The 25,303-nt window shown below is 36.8% G+C and overlaps 2 protein-coding genes across 3 annotated transcripts in view; one reads left to right on the top strand and one right to left on the bottom strand.

Annotated features, from left to right (window-relative positions):
* LOC101271984 (complement factor H) overlaps positions 1–25,303 on the bottom strand; it is a 125,022-nt gene that overhangs the window by 68,942 nt on the left and 30,777 nt on the right. The window contains exons 4-11 of one of the 2 annotated variants that reach the window (XM_049708179.1): positions 24,426–24,550; positions 23,302–23,529; positions 15,436–15,621; positions 14,893–14,998; positions 11,292–11,368; positions 9,568–9,759; positions 7,167–7,337; positions 1,400–1,573 (exon numbers count right to left, since the gene is read on the bottom strand). In XM_049708179.1, coding sequence (XP_049564136.1) covers positions 1,400–1,573; positions 7,167–7,337; positions 9,568–9,759; positions 11,292–11,368; positions 14,893–14,998; positions 15,436–15,621; positions 23,302–23,359 — 964 coding nt within the window. In that variant the 5' untranslated portion in view covers positions 23,360–23,529; positions 24,426–24,550. Of the gene's footprint in view, positions 1–1,399; positions 1,574–7,166; positions 7,338–9,567; positions 9,760–11,291; positions 11,369–14,892; positions 14,999–15,435; positions 15,622–23,301; positions 23,530–23,616; positions 23,714–24,425; positions 24,551–25,303 lie in introns of those variants that run through there. The other variant, XM_033415450.2, reaches the window with a different exon arrangement.
* KCNT2 (potassium sodium-activated channel subfamily T member 2) overlaps positions 19,567–25,303 on the top strand; it is a 413,914-nt gene continuing 408,177 nt past the window's right edge. The window contains exon 1 of the mRNA XM_049708188.1: positions 19,567–21,125. The gene's annotated coding sequence lies outside the window, so the exon portion shown is untranslated. The remainder of the gene's footprint in view (positions 21,126–25,303) is intronic.

Below are 25,303 nucleotides of genomic sequence, written 5' to 3'. Positions count from 1 at the left end.
AGATTCTCTTTCAGCACCCCTGTATCATTCCAATGGTGAATTTGTACTGCATCTCCTCTACACCATTAAACTAGAGGAATGGAGCAGGCCTGAGAACACAGTCCTGAATCTGATAATCAGATAGGCTTATTTAATGAAATTATGAATATCTGATAAACCATCTAATTGGTCAATTTCCCCATCTTGTCTGCAAGAACTTCGGAAGTTCCCTTGTGGGATAAACTTGTTGAGGTACAGTCAGGCTCATCTGCCATATTCATAAACCAAACTTTAACATGATTAAATATTTCTCTTATATTTCTTATGCACATTGAAATCTGTTTCATACTGATAATAGCTTCCTTTTTAAGGGACTCATACTTTGAAAAATCATTTTGGACTTATGCCTGGAATTAATATTGAGGTCACTGATCTATTATTTGTATCATTACATTTTTCTTTCATGCAAGATCGAGTTTAACTGTAGTGCATCTTTACAATAAACTGTGATGTATAAAGAAAAAGAATATGATTGTAGAGACAGAAAACACTTGAAAAAAGGTAAAGGAAGCATCCCTAGAAATAAAATACTCTGTTCAGTTGAGTGACATTTTTCTAAATGTGATAGTTTTAGAAAATTCCACAATGTCTTGTACATTCCTCCCTCCCAAAATTAGAGCCTAATTCCCCACACTTGAATGTGCTGGACTTAGTGACTCACTTCTAAAGAATACATATGGCTGAAGTGACGGTGACAGTGTGTGACCAGGTCATAAATGGTATGGAAACTTCCTGCTCTCTCTGGGATCACTAGCTCTGGGGAAAGATAGCTTCCTCTCAAGCAATCTGCGGAGATGCCCATGTGGTAAGGTATTGAGGCTTCCCGCCCAAAGCCAGGTGAGAGAGCCTAGGAAGCAAATGAGCCATCAGGTGACTTGCAGCCCAGGCCAGCACCCCGACTGCAACCCAAGAAGTGTGATTCAGAGCTAGCCAACTAAGCCACTTCCTAATTCCTGACCCATAGGAGCTCTAAGAATATAAAGGTGTGTTGTTTTAAGCCCATATGTTTTGGGAGAATATTTTTACACAGCACTAGATAATATACTAGGTGTTAGGTGATGTAAGTCTTACTCAATGTTTTAGTTCAGATATTAGAATTATATTCGAGAATTATATATTCATACACACAGACATATATTTAACTTTGAGTAGCAAAAAAGTTAAAGAGTTTTTAGTTTACAAAAATGTTTTTATTCCTCCTTAGAACTGTCTACTTTGAAAAGCGAAGAATGCCTCTAAAACCTCTACTTTGCAAACAAAGTAGGGCAAATACTTGGATTTATTCTGTCCCCATTTTTGTGTGTTTAAGAGAAAGAAACTTCAGAATTAAGAAGTAGGTCAAGATGTGAGTGAAACTTACAGGAACATCTTGGAGCAGGTGACCAGCCCTGGCTGGTGCATGTTGCAACATTTCCCTGGATCGCAGGAGCAAAGCCACTTTTACAGTCATAAGTGATTTTATATTCACCTCTGTATTTGGCTAATTGAGGTGTGTAAATACCATTTGGAATATAAGGAGGATCACATGTTATTTCTGAAAAGAAAAAAGATATGTGTACAATATAGAAATAACTATCCATTAAGAATAATCAAGCATATAAAAATATAAAAGTGGATGTTATTTGTTCTTAGTACAGCACAAAATGTCATTAAAATGAGCACAGCCTCATACCCTTCCTGCTGTATCACTCATATTTCCCTCCATTGTATTTCTCATCTAATGTATTTGTGCCCCCTGGATTCTTGAATCCTCTTTCTCCAAAGCCAACACATGCTTCATGATATTCCATACCTGGCAATGAATTCTTGGTATATCACTTCAGCTATTCTTTCCACTTTCTGCAAGTTCCTCAGCTTCTGTCATTCTCACAAGTACTATTTACAAATATTCTGAGTCTCCTCCCTCCAGACGCTTGGTTGGATAGTATACCCCTGCCCCTTTGAAGTAGACATAAACACATGGCTTGCATAGGACAACGAAATGAATATGGAAGTAATATGTTTTCCTTTAGGGAGGAACAGTCATTGTGACTGTAACAGTCATTGTGTGAATTTTTATGTTCCCTTCCCCACAGCTGCAGTGATTAAAGGAAGAACATAGAGGGCTTCCCTGGTGGCGCAGTGGTTGAGAGTCCGCCTGCCGATGCAGGGGACACGGGTTTGTGCCCCGGTCCGGGAAGATCCCACATGCCGCGGAGCAGCTGGGCCCGTGAGCCATGGCCGCTGAGCCTGCGCGTCCGGAGCCTGTGCTCCCAACAGGAGAGGCCACAATAGTGAGAGGCCCGCGTACCGCAAAAAAAAAAAAAAAAAAAAAGTATGCCTTGACAATCAAAAGTTTAATGTCGCAGACACTTACACTACACTAAGGTATTCTATTCCTCCTCCCATTTATTCTTCAACCTGTTTCCATCTGGCTTCTCACACCACCATTGTGCTGACATTGCTCTGACAGAAGTCACCAATATCCTCCAATTTCCAAATTCAAAAATCTTTGTATTCCACATATTACAGTGTCTGGTGTATATTATTAGCTAAACTCTGTAATATTTGACACTGCTGATCACCGACTTCTTGAAGTTCCCCAGTGCATTACCTTTGTATGTCCTACTTCTCCTTACCTTTGTCTGAACAACACGATTTAATTTTGTTTAGTTTACTTATAGTTACTCCTCTTCTTCCACCACTCCACTTAATTCTTAGGCCCAGCCTCCTTTTCCAATCGCATCCCCTACCACTTTCCTACTTATTTTCTGTGCTACCACCACACTAGCCTTCGGTCTGGTTTCCACACATGCCAAGCTTATGCCTATCATTTGCACTTTCTGCTCCTTGTGTCTTGAACGATTCTCCTCTAAATCTTCATAGCGATGCTTATCACCACGCCAGAAACATCTTCCCTGAAGACCCTGTAAGTGTTGTATGAATGAAGAGAGATGCCTTGTACTTGGATCTACATGAGTATTTGTCCTTGATTTTGTTGTTTTCCTCATCATATTCTCTGTGTAATTCAAGACTTGTCCATGACAAAAAGCTTCCCTGTTATGCTAATAAATTCTTCAGTCTATATATCCAGTTGCAGCTCACATGGGACAGGTCCATATGTAAAACTCAAAAGCATACTCAGCTTATCATATATCAAACTAAATCATCATCCTTCTTTCAGTATATGCTTTTCTTCCTGTATATAATATTGGAATTTGTGACACAAGAACCTCATGACAGAAGCCTGGAAATTTACCCCTATATTCCTTCCTCCACATCACTTCAAAATTCAGTCAAACACCATATTCTATAAAGTTGGTATTATTGCTTATATATCTCCTCCCTTTTATAAGACACCTCCACTGTGTATGGTCAGCTCTTAGAGGTAGTACAGTAGTCTCCTAATTGGTCTTAAATTTATATTCCATTCTGCCAGATAAGCTTCAGTATGCCTCTGTTGCTAACATGATAATATATTTATTAGCAACAATTATATTAGAAATAATAGAAATTACATGTGATCACCTAAACACAAGTTTTATGTGAAACAGATCTTCACTAATTAACACTAACTTCAAATGAACCTTAAATGTGTTCATTTACTCTTTTCTGTTTTTTCTCTTTCACTTCATTCTGCTATATCTATCATATTTTCATATACGCAGTGAAGTCCAGTTTACATGTCTTAGTTTTGTTTGTTTTCTTTTTTTTGCGGTACGTGGGCCTCTCACTGTTGTGACCTCTCCTGTTGCGGAGCACAGGCTCCGGACGCGCAGGCTCAGTGGCCATGGCTCACGGGCCCAGCCGCTCCGCGGCATGTGGGATCTTCCCGGACCGGGGCACGAACCCGTGTCCCCTGCATCGGCAGGCAGACTCTCAACCACTGCGCCACCAGGGAAGCCCCATGTCTTAGTTTTTACTTCATGCTACAGCTGAACTTAGTACCAAAGTTTGAACTCAAAAGTCACAATATATAAATAAACGTGTTTCACTAAGATACCTACTAAATAATATTGGGAGATTTTGTTAAATTAATTAAGAGTAGAAGAACTTCTAGGGATCTCCATTAAAATAATCATGATCTCCATTAAAATAAATAATGTTATTAAAACATTGCCAGGGCAATGTTTAAGAGAAGTTAGCCTAGGTAGGTGCTTCTATTAAAATAATAATAATAATAATATTTGAGACTGTCTGAATATGTAAGGCCAAATTTTTTCTACTTTTAGAAGCAACCATTAAGCACTTGAAATAAGAATAATTAATTCAAGGTTAACACTCTGTTGTGAATCGTAAAAAATCCAGTCTGTACAGGGAACAGAGAGATTTGCATCAAAGGTGGCTTTTATTTAACAGGTCTTGGTACTTTTATTTATTCCTGTGAGTGACTTGTTGTCAGAAACTATCCCTTATTGGATACAGAGACCAAAGTTTGGACAAATCACCCTCAAATAAAACCCCTGACACATACAAATCATAGACCAGATAGAAGACAATTTAAGTGTTTTATCCTAGACTATTTTATTTAAATTTACTTTTATGACTTAATTCCAAATTTCTTGTAGAGTTCTACAAAATAAGATATGTAGATCTGGAATTTATCATTATCAGCAGGTAGATCCTTCCAATGTACCATGAAAATAGGGAGAGGTATTTGTGTCATTAGCTGAGGTAAGAGAGTGGAGTTTCTTTTAATAAAAGACTTCTCTATATCTAGTTAATGTAAACTGCATTTTAATAAAATGAAGCATCTTTAAGAGACAGAGCATGCTTATCTAATTTGGGGTGAACCACTCTTTACTTATATTGATCTTTAGCAAATTATCTTGTAAAAGAGAGAGTACCAATCCTAATCCTGGTATCTCTCTCGCTAAAGAAAGCAGGACCTTAAAGCATACAGTCTTGAATTTTTAGGTTATGACTTGTGACTGGGAAAATAAACTTTTAAAAGGAAAATGTCTTATAAATGTGGATTCTTTAATGTGTGTGTGTAAAGGAGTCTAGGTTTAAGAGAAGTAAGCCTAGAAATTGTAGTAACACTGTGGGAAAAAAAAGAGATTTCCCACTACTAAAACGGATCTGTTCTAAGGAGGAGTTTTAAGTAGGTAGGTAAGTGACCAAGAAAAAGGAATAATTCAATAACTTCTACGTCATGTTATCCTGAGTCCTATGTCCAAGTAAAATTGAATTCCTGAAGCTTTACTTTGAATTCATCGAAACCTGGAATTCATTGAAACTTTATTCTAATGTTTATCCTCAATACAGGACAAGAGTCCTGATATAAAATAAGTGGTTTATAAGCTCTATTTTGGTGATTGGATGGATAGAAGAGGGGCTCTGGAAGTAGCATATATGGCAGAGTTTGACACCAGAGAACTTGTGCATCCACCTTCTTTGCTCAGGAGCCACGAATGCCATGGAGATAAACAGCTGGACTCCACACAGCATCAGCCTCACACAGATCTCATATGGTTGTGTAACCGAGCAGGACCCTGTGGGGCCTTCCTGGGACAGACCCCTCCCCCATATTCTCTGCTGTAGTTCCTCTCTGAACTTCCTAGATAATAGTATCTGATGCACATTTCCTGAGTTGTTTTCCACATTTGAAAACCCCACCAAATGGAAGATGTTAACTACTTGATGACCATGAGCATGTAGTCCCCATGCCTGGAGCCTGAGGACTGATGATGTTAACCCCTGTGACACTGCCCTGTTACCTCACCATCAACCAATCAGATAACTGATTGGTTATGATCAGCAATTCTGCTGATTGATCAGCAGGAGCTGATCACATACCCTGAGACACCTCTCCCTCACCCGGCCTTTAAAAATGCTTTGCTGAAACCCATCGGGGAGGCTGGGCTTTTTGAGCACTAGCTGTCCTGGACCCCTTGCTGGGTGCCTTACAATAAATGCTGCACTTCCCTTCACCACAGCCCGGTGTCAGTAGATTAGCTCTACTGTGTGCAGGGGAGCAGACCCAAGTTTTGGTTCGGTAACAGTTATCGCTGTCTTGTGTTCATTAACTTCTTTCTAAATATTTTCTTAACAATGCTTGAAAGTGAAGGTCATTCAGGAGGATGTATTTTCCAAGGAGCTGCTTGTGGGCTCAACTAAATTTTTTTAAGAATAAAATCAGCTCAAAAGCTATCTGTAGTTTTTGTAAAAGAGGATCACCAAAGCAAGGTTTATATATGTTATTACGAATAGCATGATTTAAAGTTCAGAGGGCTCTTAAGAGGTGAAGATCACAGTGTGGCAATACCTGTAAAAGTCACCCTCTTAGGAAGTCACTTGTCTCGGATGTCATGTGTGACGATACTGTTACTTGTTTTACTCGGTGAAGCAGCCCTCATCAAAAGCTAACTCCTTCCTTTTCACAAGTGTTTGCAAGTAACTCAACACTGTTATTACCATGCTATAGCTGTATCTGCCTGCTCTTCTTATGACTTCTTACATTCCTCAACTATTTATTGATATATTTTTCTCTTCTAAGCCATGATAGTTGAAACTATCCCTTTCTAAATGAGGTAGGCTAAGCAGAAAACAAAAAAGCAGACATAATTTCTGGTGGGCAAAGAGCACAGTTGAAACGAACTCTTTGAGTCTGGGTAACATCCTTCCCTTACGAAGCCTAAAAGAGGAGCTGTTTTCAGCGCCATCACCACAGTTGATTCATATGAAGCCTGTGCTTAATGAAATCTCCAGTTTCTTCTACTTAATTCCATTATCCATGGAGGATTACCTCATCTGGTATTAATATAATTTACTTTTTAAAGTGAAATGTTGGGCTTTACAAGAGGACTCTAATTATTTGAGATGTATATATACCTGGGGATTGGGAAACCTGTTACAGTCCTGGCTCTGCTCTAGATTTGCTTTGTGACCACAGACCAAAGATTGAATGAGCTATTGAACTTTTCTGGTCCTGTTTATGTGTATCTTCAGAGTGAGAGAATCACACCAATTGATCTCAAAACAGGCCTTGCACACATAAAATGTTATGTCTCTGTAATAGTTGATTCCTATAAACATTAATACTCCATTGTGAGAAAAAATAAACTGCTTAACCAGAAGGAGTATATGAATTAAAACAACTGGTAAAAATATACAGCAAAAGATATAGAAGAGAAACATAGCATTACCTTTACATGAAGGAACTGGGGTCCATCCAAATTCAGTGCATACGGCATCTCCTCTTTCCCCGTATCCGAAACCTCTTGCACATTTATATTGAACTCGTTCATTTACCTTATAAATTTCCTTCTGAGATATAGGATAGCCATTTAAAATGGTTGGTTGTTTGCAGGAAGTTTCTAAAGAAAAGGGATTAAATTCCAACAGGTTTGTTATATATTAAAGGACTGTGTCCCAAACATAATTATATAAAGATACAACTCTTGTTTCCATTAGGTAAATCAGACAACTAAACAAAAGTCCTGTTTTGACTTGAATGCTTGGTGAATAATTTATCGGTTGTTCTTAACATTCATTTTTGAAGTAAGTAAAAATTCTGATTTAAATCATGTTGCTAATTTATTTAGTTTGGGGATAAATTAGTCCTCTTGAAATAAATAGTGGCCAGTAACATTCATCAACTGTATATATAAAATTGAATACAGAAATAGGTTTAGGGCTTCCCTGGTGGCGCAGTGGTTGAGAGTCCGCCTTCCGATGCAGGGGACACGGGTGCGTGCCCCGGTCTGGGAAGATCCCACGTGCCGCGGAGCGGCTGGGCCCGTGAGCCATGGCCGCTGAGCCTGCGTGTCCGGAGCCTGTGCTCCGCAATGGGAGAGACCACAGCAGTGAGAGGCCCGAGTACCGCAAAAAAAAAAAAGAAAGAAAAAATGAAATAGGTTTAATGTGATATGTATTTTCACTGAGTGACCTGTAAAAATTACATATTTTTTTAGTTATTGATAATAGAGTAATTATTGACAAAACACTTTGTCAAAGAAATTAAGATATCTCATTGTTATTACATCTCCAAAAAGCAACTGATCAGCTTGTGTGGTTTTGCTATCCATCCAAGTTTTCCGTCCAAAAAAAAAAATAAAGAGCTGGCCATCATCTTTCACACTATCGTCACTCCAAAATTTTTCTCTGGGACTCCAGCAACAGTGACTAATTTCCCAGATCTTATTCTCCCTTCATCTTAATCTTTTTTTCCTGTTTGTAACTTAATGATCTTTTCTTCTTGTCACTTTATTGTTCCATTTAAAATGCTTCATTGATTCCCAATTCAGTCTGTATAAAAGCCTAATTCTTCAGCATGGTGTATGTAGCCCCGCAGAACCTTGGACTGCCAATCTTCACTCTTCCCTGCCTGCATTCTAAGTTAAGGCCCCTGAGAACAGTGGGAATAGGGGAGCTTCATGCTCAAAGAGGCCTCAAGGCCATTGTCCCTTCCTCTCCACTAACTTCTTCTGACTGGTTTGCTTTTGCCCTCCTCAACTTCATCTGAAAGATTCTCATTCTTCCTTTAAGACTTATCTTCTGCATCAGTCATTCCAGAAAGGTTTAACTAACCACAGAAATTTAGTTGCAAGAAATAAGTCCCATCCATGAACCTCTACAGTATACAGTAATTGCTACACTGAATATAAATATTGCCATTATTAACTCGAAGAACTAGTTTTGTAAAAAAGACTTCCTAGGAAGAGGGACGCTTCTCTCTTCATCTCACTGTAGGACAGACTAGACTAAGAAAGTGTAAATAATTTGGGGATTTTAGATAATGTTAAAAAACAAATACGGCAGAAATTTCTGCCAAAGAAATACTGGTCAAACGAAGTATGGTACTTTTAAATAAATTGACCAAAATATATTATTACAAAAGCCAGAATCATCATATTGGCCATCAGGCACAGGTCAGTAGTATTGAAACTAAAGAAATGCTAACTTCTAGAAATGCTAACTTCTAGCTAACTATGGAACTTTTTTTTAAAGACAAAGATTTATTTAGTGGATTCAATTCAGTTCAGCAATATTTATGCTAAACTCCCAGTGCAAGTATAAAACAGGGGCACTTCCTAGAAGTGTTATTCAAAAACACAATGTTATCATGACACATCAATAGAAATAAATAATGACAGTTTTTCAAATAAAAAAATGACCTATTCTGGAGTTTTAATATTAAACTTGTAGCAGAAATGCTTAAGATTTTATGTTAGTCATAAGAGTCAATTACAATTTAATTATAGTTAAGAGCATGGACTTTAGTGTCAGATAACCTACGTTTAAATCTTAACCTCTACCATATATGCCATGATAATTTTGTACATGTGATTTAATTTCTTTGCACCATGAATTCCTCAATTATAAAATAGTGGTGAAAACAGTACATGAATCACATAGTCATTTGGAAGGTAAAATAGATGACACGTGTAAAGAACTTAGATCACTTACTGGGAAATAGTAAGTGCTGAATAAATGCTAGTGAGTTAGTATTTCTCAGATTCTGTAGGATGCACAGTGTTTTGAAAGGCATATTTTCATGAAAAAAACTAAACTCATTCAAATAATCAAACAGTAAGTGTATCTTACCTACACATTTCGGTTTTTCTTCACTCCAAATACCATCTGTTGAGCAATGTATTTGTTTAGGTCCATCAAGTATGTAGCCTGAATTACATTCAAACTGTATTGCTTGTCCAAAAACATATACTTGGTCTGGGTCCAGGGCACCACTGAAAAATTTCCCATTCTCTGGTTCTGTTACTGGTAAACACTTAACAACTGAAAAAATAAATATAAATTTTTTTAACAGAATTGGAAAATTTTATTATGAAAAATGAGTATATAGAAATATAACATATATATAACCAATAGCAAGATTGGAGAAAATTAAATTTTTTAAAGATGTATTTGATATACCTGTTAGCCAGAAATAAATTCTACTAAGTAAAAAAAAACCCCAAAAAACAAACAAAAGAAAATTGTAAGTTTATCTCTGATTCTTTTCTATGAGAGTGAACAAAGAAAATTACTACTTTGAATTTTTGAATGACAGTTTATATATTTTGTAGTAGCAAACAAGTGTTTCTTAAATAATTGAGAAATATAAAGTTTGGGATAATTAAATACAAAATTTCCATTTAAGTCCCACAATAATGTAAAACTGTATCCCTAAAAGGTGTAAAAGCAAACTTTCTGATTATGTTTATTTCAATAAATAAATAGTTTTTAATTTTCCTTTTTCCATATCAAAATAACTTGAGCACTTTTTTGATTTTCCTTAATATTTTCCAGTATCCCTTAGCTTATGATATTCAATCTTTATTTTACAATGATCACCCAGGATGCTTGTTAAATGGAAATTCTATGGCTGCCCTATCACCCCAGGGATACTGATTCCATACATCTTTACTAACCAAAAACTTCAGTTTCTAAGAAGCACCCCAGGTGATTCCAATGTGGATGTTCCTCAGAACATTGATGTCCTTCCCCTCATTTCCGCAGATGAAAAATCCACTCTCTTTTTCAGACAACGGGATTTTTGAGTCATCATGTTTTTTCTCCTCCCCCTCCCCCCTCCCCTTCTCCCTCTTCCGCTTCCTCCTTGTTTTTCTCTCTCTTTCTCTGTCTCCCTTTCCTTCTCTCTTCTTCTCCCTCTCTCCTTACTCCTCACCATGGAACTTTGAAAAACAATTCTGATTGATCTCTTATTTTCATGATGACTAGAGACTGGAATTACTAGTTCAAAATTTGGGAACAGGATGTACATTTTCTCATTCTCATTGTTTGCTTTATGGATCAGTAAGAAAGGACAGAGGTCTTCCTTAGTTCCTGCCTCTTTTCAGTACAACTAAGACCAGAGGAAAACTCCCCTTGCCAGGCAAGAGGGAGGAGGTGGCTAAATCATGTTCTCCACTTCAGCCGCTACCAGAGATCCCTGCACTGGGGTCGTTATTTGGGCGAGTGCCTCTTCATGAATAAAGTTGAAATTCTCAGCTTCATTTTGATGTGATACTTGTGTTATTTCTAGTGGTTAGAATCCAAAAGGAAAAAAAAATAGATTTTTCTAATCTGTAATACATTAACCATTAGATCAGATGAGCCTGTATTTATATTTGGTTATTGAAACACATAATACTGTAGCAATAAAAGGACTAGATATCCACTCTGTACTACAGTAGAATCCACAAAAATAATTTGAGTAAGAAATATTTAATTATAGACTTTATGAATATTTGATGTAAGACATTTCAAAAAATCCTAATATTTTAAGTATATGTTTTAATATACTTGTAAATCAGTTTTACATCTACCTTCACATATGGGAATATTATTGGTCCATCCATTTGATTCACATTCACGGAAATTCACCTCGCCCAGCATCTGATACCTGAAAACCAACAATAACGGAGTTGTGAGCTAATGCGTGTTTATGCCCAGTTTTAAGTTTGATACCATTTCATGGAAAATTAACAGCATATACTTCCCTCCTTCCTTTCTTAAGAAAGGCCCTCAAACCCTCAGGTGTATGGACTTGGAATAATCATAACCCTTGGTTCATGACACAAACTCATTACTGTTTCATGCACAATGCACTTTTATTCCTTCATTAATTTATTTTTTCACTAATGAGGTACATTTAACAATGTAATAAGCTCCACGAACAATCACCAAAAACAGAAGATAAAAACATAGTAAACAGCAGGTCACTGTATGTCACCCCCGTCCACTCTTTTTCCATATTTCTATCCATACTCCTACCCTCCATGATTGTGATATTTTCTGGATGCTTTGGGCTTTTTACATGATCAAGGATAGTGCTAACAAAAATGTCTTAGTGTGGCTTATTTTCAGCACTGGTCTCCATCTCCCTATCTCCATCCCCGAGATCCGAGATGCTTTCCAGAGTGCAGTCACTGAGTCAAGTTGGCTTACAGAAGTCATTCAATGTCGAATTATAGTAACTCATCAAGTCTGATCTTAAAACCAAAGATGCTGTACTTTAACGCAAGGTCCTTGGGCAGGTGTACAGTGTCCAGTCATCCCCAGATGCTTCAGATGAAGGCAAAACATCCTTCTCAATATTTATTACATTGGACGGTTGGAGGCAAAAAACAAAACAAACAAAACCCTTTTCTCAAAAAATAAATAATGGAAGGCATTTTGATAACCACAAAAGAGAATTTTGAAAAATGGTCTTTCATGAACTTCTAAAGAATTCTACGTGGACAAATGTTTCCTTTGTCTGCAAATAAGAGTTGTTCTGCAAATTACACAAGTAAAAGAAATTTTCTCCTTCAAAAAACACTGTGTCTTTCTTGGATTGGGATTGATTTGTTCCTAATTCTCTACAGGAAGAAAACATTTCAACAGAGTAAATGGGAGTCACAGAACTTGAAGTCAAACTTTTACTCTGTGCCTCTGTCACACGAAGGAACAAAATAATTGGTTATTAAAGGTTCTTCTCTGGTTCCTCTCTTGGCTCTACCTTATAACGGAGAAAGATGATTTCCTGGTGAATATTTTCCATCTACACCAGGGACTCATCCACTCGCCCAAATCTCTCTCAGGAGTTCTGCAAAATTCTACACAAAACCGCCTAGCGTCACCAGCAAAGCCCATTCACAATTCCTGGGGAATAAAACTAGAATCTGGGGAATAAATCTAACCTTTCCCCCTCCCCCACCCCCGCTGTGCTTAGTGTAGTTTCACTGGCTCACAGGGTCGCACCTGCAGAGGAATTGCACCTGGCTCTTCAAACTAGAGTTCCTCCTTCAAAATGGCTGCCCCTAAACTTCAGCTTAGGGCCATGTGCAGACCCTGCACACGACACTCCATCCAAGATGGCGGCATCAGGCCATGTGCAGAGATGCTGCACCCAGCACTGTGGTCTGGATCCTGAGCAGAGCGGCTGCCCTGCCCCCTCCCAGCTGACAAGACCCTATAAAGCAGCCCTGCTCACTTGCAACCTGTTGGGAGAATGAAGCATTCCTGTGCTATACAGTAGGTCCTTATTAATTATCTATTTTATATATAGTAGTGTGCATATGTCAATCCCAATCTCCCAATTTATCCCTCCCCACTCCCCTTTCCCCCCCCAGTAACCATAAGATTGTTTTCTACATCTGTGACTCTATTTCTGTTTTGTAAATAGGTTCATTGATACCCTTTTTTAAGATTCCATATAAAAACAATATCATATGATGTTTTTCCTTCTCTGTCTGACTTACTTCACTCAGTATGACAATCTGACCTATATGTGAATAGAATCTAAAAGAGGGGATATATGTATATGTATAACTGATTCACTTTGCTGTACAGCAGAAACTAACACAACATTGTAAATCAACTATACTCCAATAAAAAATAATTTTTTTAAAAATGAAGCTTTCCTTTGCTTCTGAACCCAACTCAGTCTCATTCTATTGGCTGAAAGAACACCGGGCAGAAGGACCCTTGTTAAGACGACTCGAAAAGGTCAGTAATGCTAGGGCCCATGTACATCGAGGGAGAGAGAAAGATAGAGAGATTGTCCAAATGTTGGTTTGGAGAAAAGTAAGGGCTTGTGTTTCTGCAACCCCAAGCTGGCAAAATACAAGAAACACTGTGCAGAGGGCCTCTTATAAGACTCCCTCCCTGTAGGAGGATCAAACTGGTCTTCCATATTGAGTATTCTGGTAAGTGACTAGTATTCAGCTAAATGGGTACACAGCAGACAAAAGGGGGATGGGACAAGGGGACACACAGGGTGGGTTGGCTGGCAGAAACCGTGGGTACAGTAAACCCACTCTATGTTCAGATTCCACTATTGGGTCAGAAGACTTATATCCCCTCTGATGCTGACCTTACAACAGTCCAAGGACTTTTATTTCACTGACAATTATCTAGTCCTGTTGAAAGCCCAAGCTGGGTGGTGGAAAGAGTTGCTCTTACAGGGTCTGTGACAGTTTATCCATAGTTAATACAAGACGGACGTGGCAAAGATGAGTTAAACAGAGCCAGAGTCAAAGCATGTATGTCACTAACCTCTTTATTATAGATATTATAATTATAAATATATTTATTACTGAGATTTTATAAATATTATTTATTACTGAGATTCAGGGAATCTAGTAGGAGAAGTTTATGAGTTTTGACCCCTTTTACTAGGTCAAGGGTGGAACTTAAAGGGACAAGATTAGCCTGGATTGGAAAGGGATATTTCAGAGATTGGGGCAAAAACTCTTTGAAAAATCTCCCTCTGGTAGTGACCAAGGAGAGACTAAGTTATAAGAACTAATACTTATTGGGTGTTTACAATATCCCAGGAACTCTTCTAAGGGCCACAAGCGTGTGTCGTATTTATTTCTCCCACCAATCCTGTGATGCACTTGATATGTTTCTGCTTTTATAAGTGAGGACATGGGAGTAAAGAGATATTTTTAAAATATACATATAGTTATTAGGTGGTAGAGTTTTGGAATATAGGCTTACTCCAAAGCCTAAGCTTTAAAGTATTTTATTCTACTGCCTCAATTCAAGAAATAAATGGAAAGAGAATAATGATTCCATGTGTAATTTCTTGATCCCCCTGACATATCAAACGCCTATAATACTCTGCACATAATAGAATGTAGTGAGGGCTCACTGCAGTGAATTTTTATTTATATGCATGCTATTTTCCCACTCTCCTATAACTACACTCTCCCAGAGTAATCATAATTCATTTTAATTTTTCAGTGTTGAGATGATAATTGTATCAATATATAATCATTTCCATGATAGTTTAAATTTTCAGGTTGCTTGTATGTTACTTATAAATATGTTCATAGAAAAATATAGTAACCTTAAACACATAAATTAGTACAGTTTCTATTTACTATTTCCATTATGAATTATCTGAATTAGAAGGCTCTTTTTCTATTGGCTACATACCCCTCATCACAGGTATAAACAACCTTTGCACCGTATTCAAACCGAGTTCCTACTGCAAGATGGAAAGAACCAAATGGAGTGTCTCCAGGGTGTCCGCAGGGCTTTTCTAAAATTAAAAAAAAAGGATGTAATGTTAGTATGCAGCACGGGGAGTAACAATTTACATGAGTTCGAGGACAGGGATATTTGATATTGTATTAGAGGACAGAATTGAAAATATGGAAAAGTGAAAAATGGTAAAGTTATCTGTACCTTTTGGAAGATGACAACACCTTGTTAAGAATAATGACAAGAATTTGAAAAAGAATAGATACTTGTGTATGTATAAATGAATCACTTTGCTGTACACCTGAAACTAACACAACATTGTGAATAAACTATACTCCAATATAAAATGAAAAGTTAAAAAGAAAATAATGAGGATGCATCATTTTGTATTTAAATGACAATAGTGATAGAATTCAGCCAGCGTTTCCATAGTAGCACCCAGCATTTTCACAACTAAAAGTTTTCACAGATTTCACAAATGTAGGAACGACTTACTCTGACATATCCTCGAAGGATGAAGAGATTGCCACTTTCCATCCTTGCATACCATTACAATACTCCCAAGAGTTCTGTATCCAGGGCGGCATTTATACGTAGCCTGAGTGCCCTCTAGATATGTTTGTTCCGTCCAAGAACCTGACAGAATTTCTGTTTCTCTTCTTGGAGGGGGTTCTTGACAATCTACAAAAAAATTAAAACACAATAGGTGTTTAAATAACTATTAAAAATGCAGTAGGTTTAGGTTATTTTTTATTAAAAAAGAAACTATACAGGTCCATCCAAATGTAAGTCTTTTCTTTTTTTTAATTTACTAGTTTACTAGTTTGTTATGAAAGGATACAACTCAGGAACAGCCAGATAGAAGAGATGCATAGGGCAAGACTTGGAAGAAGGGGTGTGGAGGGCCAGGTGAGTCACTCTCCCAGCGCCTCCCTGTGTTCACCAACCTGGAAGCTTCCAAATGCCATTCTTTAGAGATTTTTATGGAGGCTTCATTACATAGCCATGATTGATCAAATCACTGGCCCTTGGTGACTGACTAAACCTCCAGCTCTGCCTCCCTTCCCAGAACCCCTGAGACTGGGGACTGGGGTAGGGTGGGGAGGGTGGGGCTAAAAGTTCCAACCTTCTAATCAAGTGGTTGGTTCCTCCTGGCAACCAGCCCCCATCGTTTGGTTCTCTAGGGCCTTTCCAAAAATCACCTCATTAACATAAACTTAGGTGTGGTTGAAAGAGGCTTGTTGTGAATAACAAAAGACACTACTTTCACCTCTGATCCTCTGGAGCTATTTCAGGACTGAGAACAAAAGACCAAAAATTATCAACCAAAGATACTTCCTTTGCTCTGTATTAATTAGGAAATTATAAGAGTTTTGGAGCTGTGTGCCAGGAACCATGGATTAAGGCCAAAATGTATATTTCTTATTATTAATCATAATATCACTGTTAGCCTTCATTTATCTGCAAATGTAAGCCTTAATATATATAAGATATATATTTTACTGTACAGAAATTAAATCTACATAGATTTGTAAGAATAACTTTCCAGATAAGTAATTATACTTTACTATATTATTCTTAACTGCTGCACTGCATTCTCTAATACTATTCTTTCTTAAATTCAGGAAATATTGGGCACTAATATAAGCTCTGAAGGAAAAAAAGTGGATAAAGAGAGAAAATATCTGCTCTCAAAGTGTTTTCACTCTAGTAAGGAGGTTAGTTATTAACTACAAATTCAAAGAGATAATGTGTCCGGGTTTCCGAAATCTTCATCAAGCTCTTGTACAGGCTGCTATACTCCTATTCTGTATTATCTCTTGAAGCTCAGTAACCTTGGAACTGGAGAGGTCAAGTGTATTGTGTAAATGTGATTGACAATCTCAAACTGAAACCCACTCTGGCAGGTTAGCAATTAGAAACCAGTGGAGGTGAAATGGAATAAAATTGAATCCTTACTTTTTTCAGAAAATTGTAGTTATGAACAGACATATATAATAGGTACGTGTATATAGACAGTTAAAAAGTATTAAAGAAGAGCAAAAATATAATTACCATAAATATTAAGGTAATGTTTTCTTCTAGAAGAAAAAAGGGGTATTAATCTAGAAGAAACGCAAGGGTATTTGGGGGATGCTGGGAATGCTCTACTTCTTGACATGGGTAATTATAACTATTTTAAACTACAGTACATTCATATTTTATTCACTCATATACTTCACAATAAAGATACTAAAGTAATAGAATCTGCATGTACCGTATGATTCTTTTTTTCCAAAAAAGTAATTCCTTAACAAAATGACATATAAAGAAGGGAATACATAAAATTAGTAATGAAGCTCATGCCTACTGATTATAATTGCTAATCTTTTTAATACTTCTTGCTGGTTAGTTTAGATACAACTACCCTTGATATTAGGGTGATTTCATTAGTTGACTTTTAACATATTACTTTTAAATTGGCAAATTCAGATACTTCTCACCATATATATATTTATTGATATAATTTTCATTGTTAAACTCCTTTTCTTACTTAGTTTTATAAGAATGGTTTAACATTCTATTCTAGAATTTCTTTTTGTAAAGACAAGGGGAAAAAATAATCAACGGAGCTGGATCCCATTACAAACACATTCTACATTTCGTAGAACAGAAACTCCATATGAAACTTCATTTTTGTGTAATAAATAACACTTGTGTGGGCTTTCATATGCACTAATTGTTCTCTGACTTTTTTGCAAATGTTTAGCACATTTGTTAGGAAACTTTGTAATCGATGATTCCACATTAGTTTTGATTTCTAAAATTTAAGTAAACATACTTTTACTCCACTAGATGGTGCTAACACCCTACCATAAAACAACACAAACCGCCTGCGCCTCTTCCTACCAGCAACTGTCTTTCCCCAAAAAAGCCCGAGTTTTTGGGTTTGTTTTTTCAACTTAAGGATCATGTTTTTACATGGAAATTTTGTGTTTAACTACAGGATAATATGTGTGTTTTCCACTTTCTAAATTCAGATCCATTTCATGGAGTTTAGGTTACTGGAAAAATTAATTAGTTAAATTTCAAATGTAGATGCCAACATTGTGAGTGGAGTTGAACCACTTTTCACTAATATATTAACATTTTGATAAACTTAATTCCTATCCTTTTATTAAGCTCATGCAAGGAAAAAAGTAATAAAATTTTCTTATCAATTAACTTATTCAATTTAAATGATTTTTATTAAAGCAATGCATTTACCCAAAGAGTAATCATGTGTGTTACTTGCTTTTAACACCCAGACATAAAAGACAAGGATACACCTCTTTCATACCGTCTTTCTACCAGATTCTCACAGTATTTACTCTGTGTATACATATTTACTACATATAAAGAGCTCTCATATTCATTACATTTTTTACTTCAAATGATATTTTAAAACTCTGGTGCTTTTTCCACAAACTTTATTTATTTATTTATTTTGGTGTATTTTTCTTTATTTTTTTATTGGAGTAAAATTGCTTTACAATGTTGTGTTAGCTTCTGCTGTATAATGAAGCAATGGACAAAGGATTAATCTCCAAATATACAAACAGCTCACGGAGCTTTCAGCCACTTCCTCCAAGTGGTCCACTTACCTCTAGGCAAGGTAGGCAAGACACCCCACTACCCCATCTCTGTTATTTCCCCTCAGCCCCTACTTTACTTCCTTCACAACATAATTCATGGTTCATAGTTATGTTTATGTATCTATCCTCGCATCAGAATGTAACTTCCCCAAGAATAAGGACCGTTACCACAATCCGTCAAAACCTACCCATGATGTCATCACAACCCTGATATATTTCTCTCTCTTCATTGCACCTCTTACAAACCAACTTCTTAGCACCACCCTACTCCATCCTTTCATTCCAATTTGAGCATCTTGCCTTCCCTACGTGACCCTACAGTGTTTTCAGTTATCTCCATCAAAATACTTTATATGATAAAATACAATAATCGTCCCTTCTGTTTTGCCTCCTAAGTGACCTCCTGTCGGAAAGTGCTTGTCACGGTGCCTGGTACTTACTTAGCAGTCACTCAAAAGAAAAAAGATCATCATTGAATGAGCAAATAAATAGATGAATGAATGGATGAGTGAATGTGAAGCTATCCCGAAGACTTTCAATTTTATCTGTAGATTATGGATAACCTGGGGAAAAGGCATTGTAGACGGCAACAAACATAAAAGATAAGATAAGGGAACAAACGTTTAGTGCACTTAAACCTCTGTTGCATGAACCCAAGAAATCTAACATCCGTAAAATTCCATTCTACATCCCATGTGTCCTATGTTTGAATGTATGTTATACTTTTTGAAGTCAGGAATCATTTTAATTTAGCTCAAAAAACTTCGGGGAACCTTTGAAGGAGCATTTCTATAATCACTTTTCTATCTATTACAGTTCTGTTTAACAAGGGTTAGGAGAAACTTGGCTCTCTCGGTCAAAATGTCAAAACAAAGAAAAGTGCTCTGTCACTTCTTTTTCTTTCCCTTTCTTTTTATTAGTTTTGTGATTTTTTTCTCTGTCCCATTACTTTACTCTCTCTGAACCATTTTTTATAGTGTTTCCTTATAACCTTAAGCTAGAACGTAACACTTTAGTTTTTCAGGGGCATCGCGTCCGTTTTGTACACTGTGTTCTGAGACTGGTTAAAGCTGTTAAGAAGTGGGCAAAGTGCACATTAGTTAAGTGAGCACGGGGTAGGCTGGTTGGCAGACTCTCACAGGCAGGCAGGTGGGGATGGTGTGTGGGGTGAGGAGAAGGAAACAGAGCTGGGAAGAAGGAAACATGCCCAAGGCTGTGAAACCGTCAGGGATGGAGGGGATAAACAAGTGGGCCAACTCGGACCGAGGCTCCAGCCCTAGCACCCAAAGGCCCCAAATAAAGAATGCTCCCTAAACTGTGCTTCCATGTATATTTGAAAACTTACTTCTAGCTAAGAATACTGTTAGCAATACTTAAATAATTTAGTTCTAATTTGAAATTACGTGCAGGCAGAAGAGTAGCAAGTGCATCCCCAGGCTGTGCCTAAACTTAAAGTCAGCAAGGCTCTCACTCTCGTGACATTCCTGGGGGTGTTTCCTCTACCCCTGGTCAAAGTACCCACGAGACTGCTTCCCCTATCAGATCTTCCTTCCTGAGAAAACCTCATCTTCCAGGATTGCTGGGTCCTGTTCTTACCTCATCCTCATTCATTTCTACCTCTGCCCATTAAAATTGTTGCAGAAAAATTATCAGACAGAAAACTTACTGTGGATAATAATTCACATAATTGTGGTGCATAATACTAAATTTAACTGTCCCAACTCTTACTCAGAGTATTGTCACTCCACATAAGTTTCAGACTGGTTGAATTTATGGTATTATTAATAGGTAAAACCTTTTAGGAGAAGGGAAGATGTTGAAGACAATTGGGCCATTGCTCCACTTTAGATCCCACCGTATAGGTAAATACCCACACTACTACCTCTGAAAATGTGGGATTTTTTTGGAGACGGGGAATTCTTATTTATCACACTGGAACTGAAACATAGAATTTAGGATTATAAACCGCTATCACAAGTTTTCTGGATTAGATGAATATACATAATATTCACATCTATCCTTAAAAAAGAGTAACTTTTATGAATTTATAATTAATTCTTATGATCATAATATAGATTTTTTTGTATTAGTTAATTCAAATTCAAAACCATCTTGTACTTGAAACAATATAGTAAAAAGAAATAAATTCTCCTCTCTCTGTTGGAATAGAAGCTCTCTGATATGTAACATATTTCAGGTCCTGAAAGAACATTTTTGCCCTTTAAACCTCCAGAATTAGGAAACACATCTCTCCAAACAACATAGCCAGCATGCACTTGGACATATTTCAATTGTGTTTTGATTTATTTACTTTAAGCAGCCTGGAATTTTGGGGCCATGGCTAATTTCAAAGAGTATAAGCTTTTTGGATCTTAAATCTAAAAGTTCTTGAAAAGCTTGGTCACAAGATATTCCAGAAGGCAGAAACGATGTGGTATAACTCAGGAACGGTTACTCTGAACTCTGTAAAGCTGACCCGGCTCTTAGTAGCCTGGGTGAACTACCCCGCACGTAGCTGACGTTCCTGTACAGGTAGGGATGAAGACGCAGACCACCCATTGCGTTAAAAAGGTACTGCTTGGTCTCCAATATCCTTTTCTAAAAAGGGGGAAAAAATAGAAAGTTGAGCTTATAAATTCTTGCTGTTGGTTACTACTCCTCTGTAGTAGTGATTAGTATTTTTGAGGAATGTTCACTCTTAACAGGGTGGAGACCACTTAGGAAAGGCTGAAATGCAGTTTCTAGTTGAGTAAAGCAGATCGTGAGAGTATACACAACCGTCTTTTCTCACTTTCTCAACTTAGCATTCAGTATTCAGTTTAGTATTTCTCAGTTTCTCAATTTGTATTCCATCGTCATTTCTACATGGGAGACAAAAACAGAGGCAAATGTTGAAGGAGATGTGGATAGTTTTAATGATCAAGGCCACTCTGTTGAGTAAAACTTCTGTTAGGGCTAGACTGATGGAATTGGTTGTGCGTTGTGTGTGCTTTTGGGAAAGCCATGAGGCTAATGTAAGTGTTACTTTAAATACCAAAGCTGTACTTTATCTGGGAAGTGGCCAGATTTACAGCCACTCTCACTGTAATGCGTGTAGTGCTAAAGCTCAATTCACCAGCAGAAACTGCTGTCACATTCCAACATACGTTCATGAAATATAAAATACAAGTGAAATGAATCAGCTGGAATCAATTAGGGACGCAGGGAGTTTTAAAATCACTATTATTTACTTTTTATCACTTACACTTTGTAGCACCCAATTTTAATAATATTTCAAATTCCACTTTGTCATCACTGATACAGTTTCATTAAATTTAGCATGGGTTCTTAGCTTTAAACCTGAGCTAGGAACCAAACAAGTCTTCCGTGCATGACAAATGCAATCTACGTAAAACCTCAGTAAACAATATGGAAATTGTGAAGCACTAAGAGTATTCCTATTAAAGAAAAGACAAAAACACTTGTGTAAAGAAAAAGATGTTTGCTATTGGTAACATTAACATTGCTCCAGAACTCTTTGCCAATATAGTCATATTTTGGTATATTGTGTTGTAATATTAGTTATTATTAGTTGTAATGTTCTTATGGACAGGGAAATGATTGTACACCTAGTTTAAAAAGTGGCTGGATATAAGGTTTACAAGCTAAAAATCAAGCAATAGCATATTAGTGTGTATAACTGAGAAAAAGACTATCTTTCAAAAACTCTTAAACACATTTGAGAAAAGCCTGAAAAAAATTACTAAAGGATACAACTTAAAAAAGACATCTGGCTTTATTTTCTAGATTGAAAGACCCTCAAGGACAGGGGTTTTGTTTTATTTGCTAATATTCCTCACTGCCTAGAGGTTGACTTGAAATAAGCATTCAATTGAAATTTGTTGACCTAGTGAAGAATGTTGGGAATTTATGAATAACTTAAAAAAATGTCAGTCAAACATGTATCACATTATTGGTTACCTATCATGAACTAGGAAACCAAATTTGCTCCAAGAAGAAACTTTTTCATCTATCAAGGAAAAGTGATAGAAGTAAATTTAATTATCCATAAATTCTTACTGGTATCAGCAAAAAACTCCTGCACTCAGATTCACTACTCCTAAAGGCTTTCCTACTAGCATATCTTATATCAACCATAGGGGAAGAAAATCCTATTGAGTAACTTTTACAAAGGTTGCATATTCAATTTTTTTTCAAATTTATACATTTTCATTCAAACGATACAAGTGATGGCTGTCTCCAAGACTTTTAAAGCCATGGCAATATCAATTGTAAATGATAAATCAATTTTTCTTTAGCAAGAGTTCACATCTCTATCTGAAATAAGTCCAATCATTGCAGCTTGAAGGCTTTTATTGTCTAATTCATTTTCTTGTTCTATGTTCACCTACTTCTTAATACATTCACATAGGCATTTTGGTGAAAATTCTAGGCAAAAAAATTAAATTACATTTTATGATAATCACAAGGGAAATGATCATGACATGTCACATTTTTTGAAGATAATTATTAAAACATTTTCTGAACTTCTACATTAAATAAAATTATGATGAATAATTAGATGTGCCATTCAAATAAGCTGCTTATATTTTTTAAACTGAACAGTGTCAAAAGCATCTCACATACTAGGCTACAGCACAGTAATTAAACACATTTTCTAGACCAAATTTTCATTACCACCGTAAAAAGCATGTAAGCAAATGTTTTGCAATATAGAAAAAAAAAAGCCTTCCTTTTTTAATCTTACCTTTTGCGACACAAACAGTCCATAACATAAACCACACAACTGTTGCTGGAAATCTCATGTTGGGGACCCTTCAGGGGCACATCTAGTAGTTGACAGTGCTTAACACTGTGTCAGGCTCTCCTCTGTTAAAAACTATGGAAAGTGCAGGAAACAACTTGCTCCAAAAGGAAGTCCAAACCCAGCTTAGGGATTAAAGCCATTGCTAGATGTCCCGCCCATCAGAAACTTCTGCAAAGTAAAAGAAAACAATCAGCCAGGAGCCCCAGCAGTGCCAGAGTTTGAGCCTGCACTCCCACTGAAAGCTAATGTCCTGACCTGCCCTTGCTGTGTTTTTATAAAACCCAGGCATGTTCTTCACTGGAAACATTCAGGTTCTTGGAATGTGCATAACTGGTGATATGCTCTGCATTTCATAAACCCTCCAATTATTTAGACCCCATTCAGATCTACCGTCGGTAGACCTCAGAAGATTTAAATAAATAAATAAATAAAAGCTCTTTCGGAAATCATTTACAGAACTTGAGGTTAGGCAATGCTTTCACAATCAAGACCCAGACAACAGAACTAAACTTTGGCAGGAAGGCAGTGCTGGTTGATTTGGGGAGACTGCTTCACCTGCAGTCCATGAAATTAGTCTTTTAAGGACTTGTTATAAATGTGTGTATAAAGCAACAGGCTCACTCTCCTTAGGTATGAATGAGTTTAATAATTCAAAATTCAAGAAATTGAAATGCTGAATTTTTTAAACTTTGTACTGAAATATAATATGCGTAAAGAGAATGTAAGCAAATGGTTTGCTGAATACGGAGAAAGTGAAGACACACGTGCTAAGAGCCCAGAGGTGAAGAACAGCAGTCTCTGAGGAAAGGCCCAGCCTCCACTTCAGTCCCCCCTCCCCCCTGCCCCATGACACACTCTCCTGATCTCTGTGAACAGGGGACAGATTTGCCTGGTTTTGTACTTTGTATACATCAGAGAATAAGACATTTATTCTTTTGTGCTTGGAGCCTTCCATTAAAAACTATGTTTAGATTATTCCAGCACACTGTTGGGTGTTGCTGTAGATTATTAACCCTTATTGCTGTATGATATTCAATTCTTCGAATATGCCACATTTTATTTACCTGTGTGTCTGTCAGTGGGCATCTGGGTAGCTTCTAGTTCGGAGACAATGCACATAGTTCTGCTGTGAACATCACATTATGAGGTTTTGGGGAAACACGTGTTCTCATTTCTGATGAGTACATACCTAGGAGTGGAATATTAGGACATAATGTATGCATATCTCTAGGTGTGATAGGGACCATCAGACACTTTTCCAAAAGGTCTATATCGATTGACATTCCCATTAGCAAGTGTGTAAGTTGCTCCACACCCTCAACACACTGATGTCTTCCATCTTTGTAGTTTTAGACATTCTGGTGAGCAGGCAGCAGTAATTCTCTGAGGTTTTAATATGCATTTACTGATAAGGAATGAAGTTGAGTGACTTTCATGCCACAATCGGTCATTTAGCTGAGCCACAGGCCATTTAAGCAACTTCCTCAAAGTCAAAAGACATTGTGCTACAACCACAATGGAACCCAGCCAGCCATCAGATTCCCTGAATCTTACTTTTAACCCATACAGATCTGCCTTTCAAATGATTTGCTTCCCATACTATTAAATGCATATAAATTAAATTGTCAATAACTCCTTTATATAATTTAAAATGCTATAAATATTTGCAAATGTATTTTAGTAAATACCTTCACATTTATGTGTTTATTTTATAATTATGTAAACATATTACCATACAGGTTTTTAATGTATGTACACAAACACATATATGTTTACGGAGAATTTAAAGTATTTTCAGAAGTGATTTTACTTTACAGATTTTCACTTTATTTGCAGTTGTTGAACATTTAAGATGCCACTCCACTGTTCAAGTGAAAATAATGGCTTCAAATTAATTTCAACAATATCTATTAGATGTGTTATTTTTACTGTTTTTTCTCTT

Source organism: Orcinus orca, chromosome 1 (genome assembly GCF_937001465.1).
Source record: "Orcinus orca chromosome 1, mOrcOrc1.1, whole genome shotgun sequence".
Classification (NCBI taxonomy): Eukaryota; Metazoa; Chordata; class Mammalia; order Artiodactyla; family Delphinidae; genus Orcinus; species Orcinus orca.
Note: the sequence above shows the minus strand (reverse complement) of the source record. Positions and strands in the feature narration are given on the sequence as shown.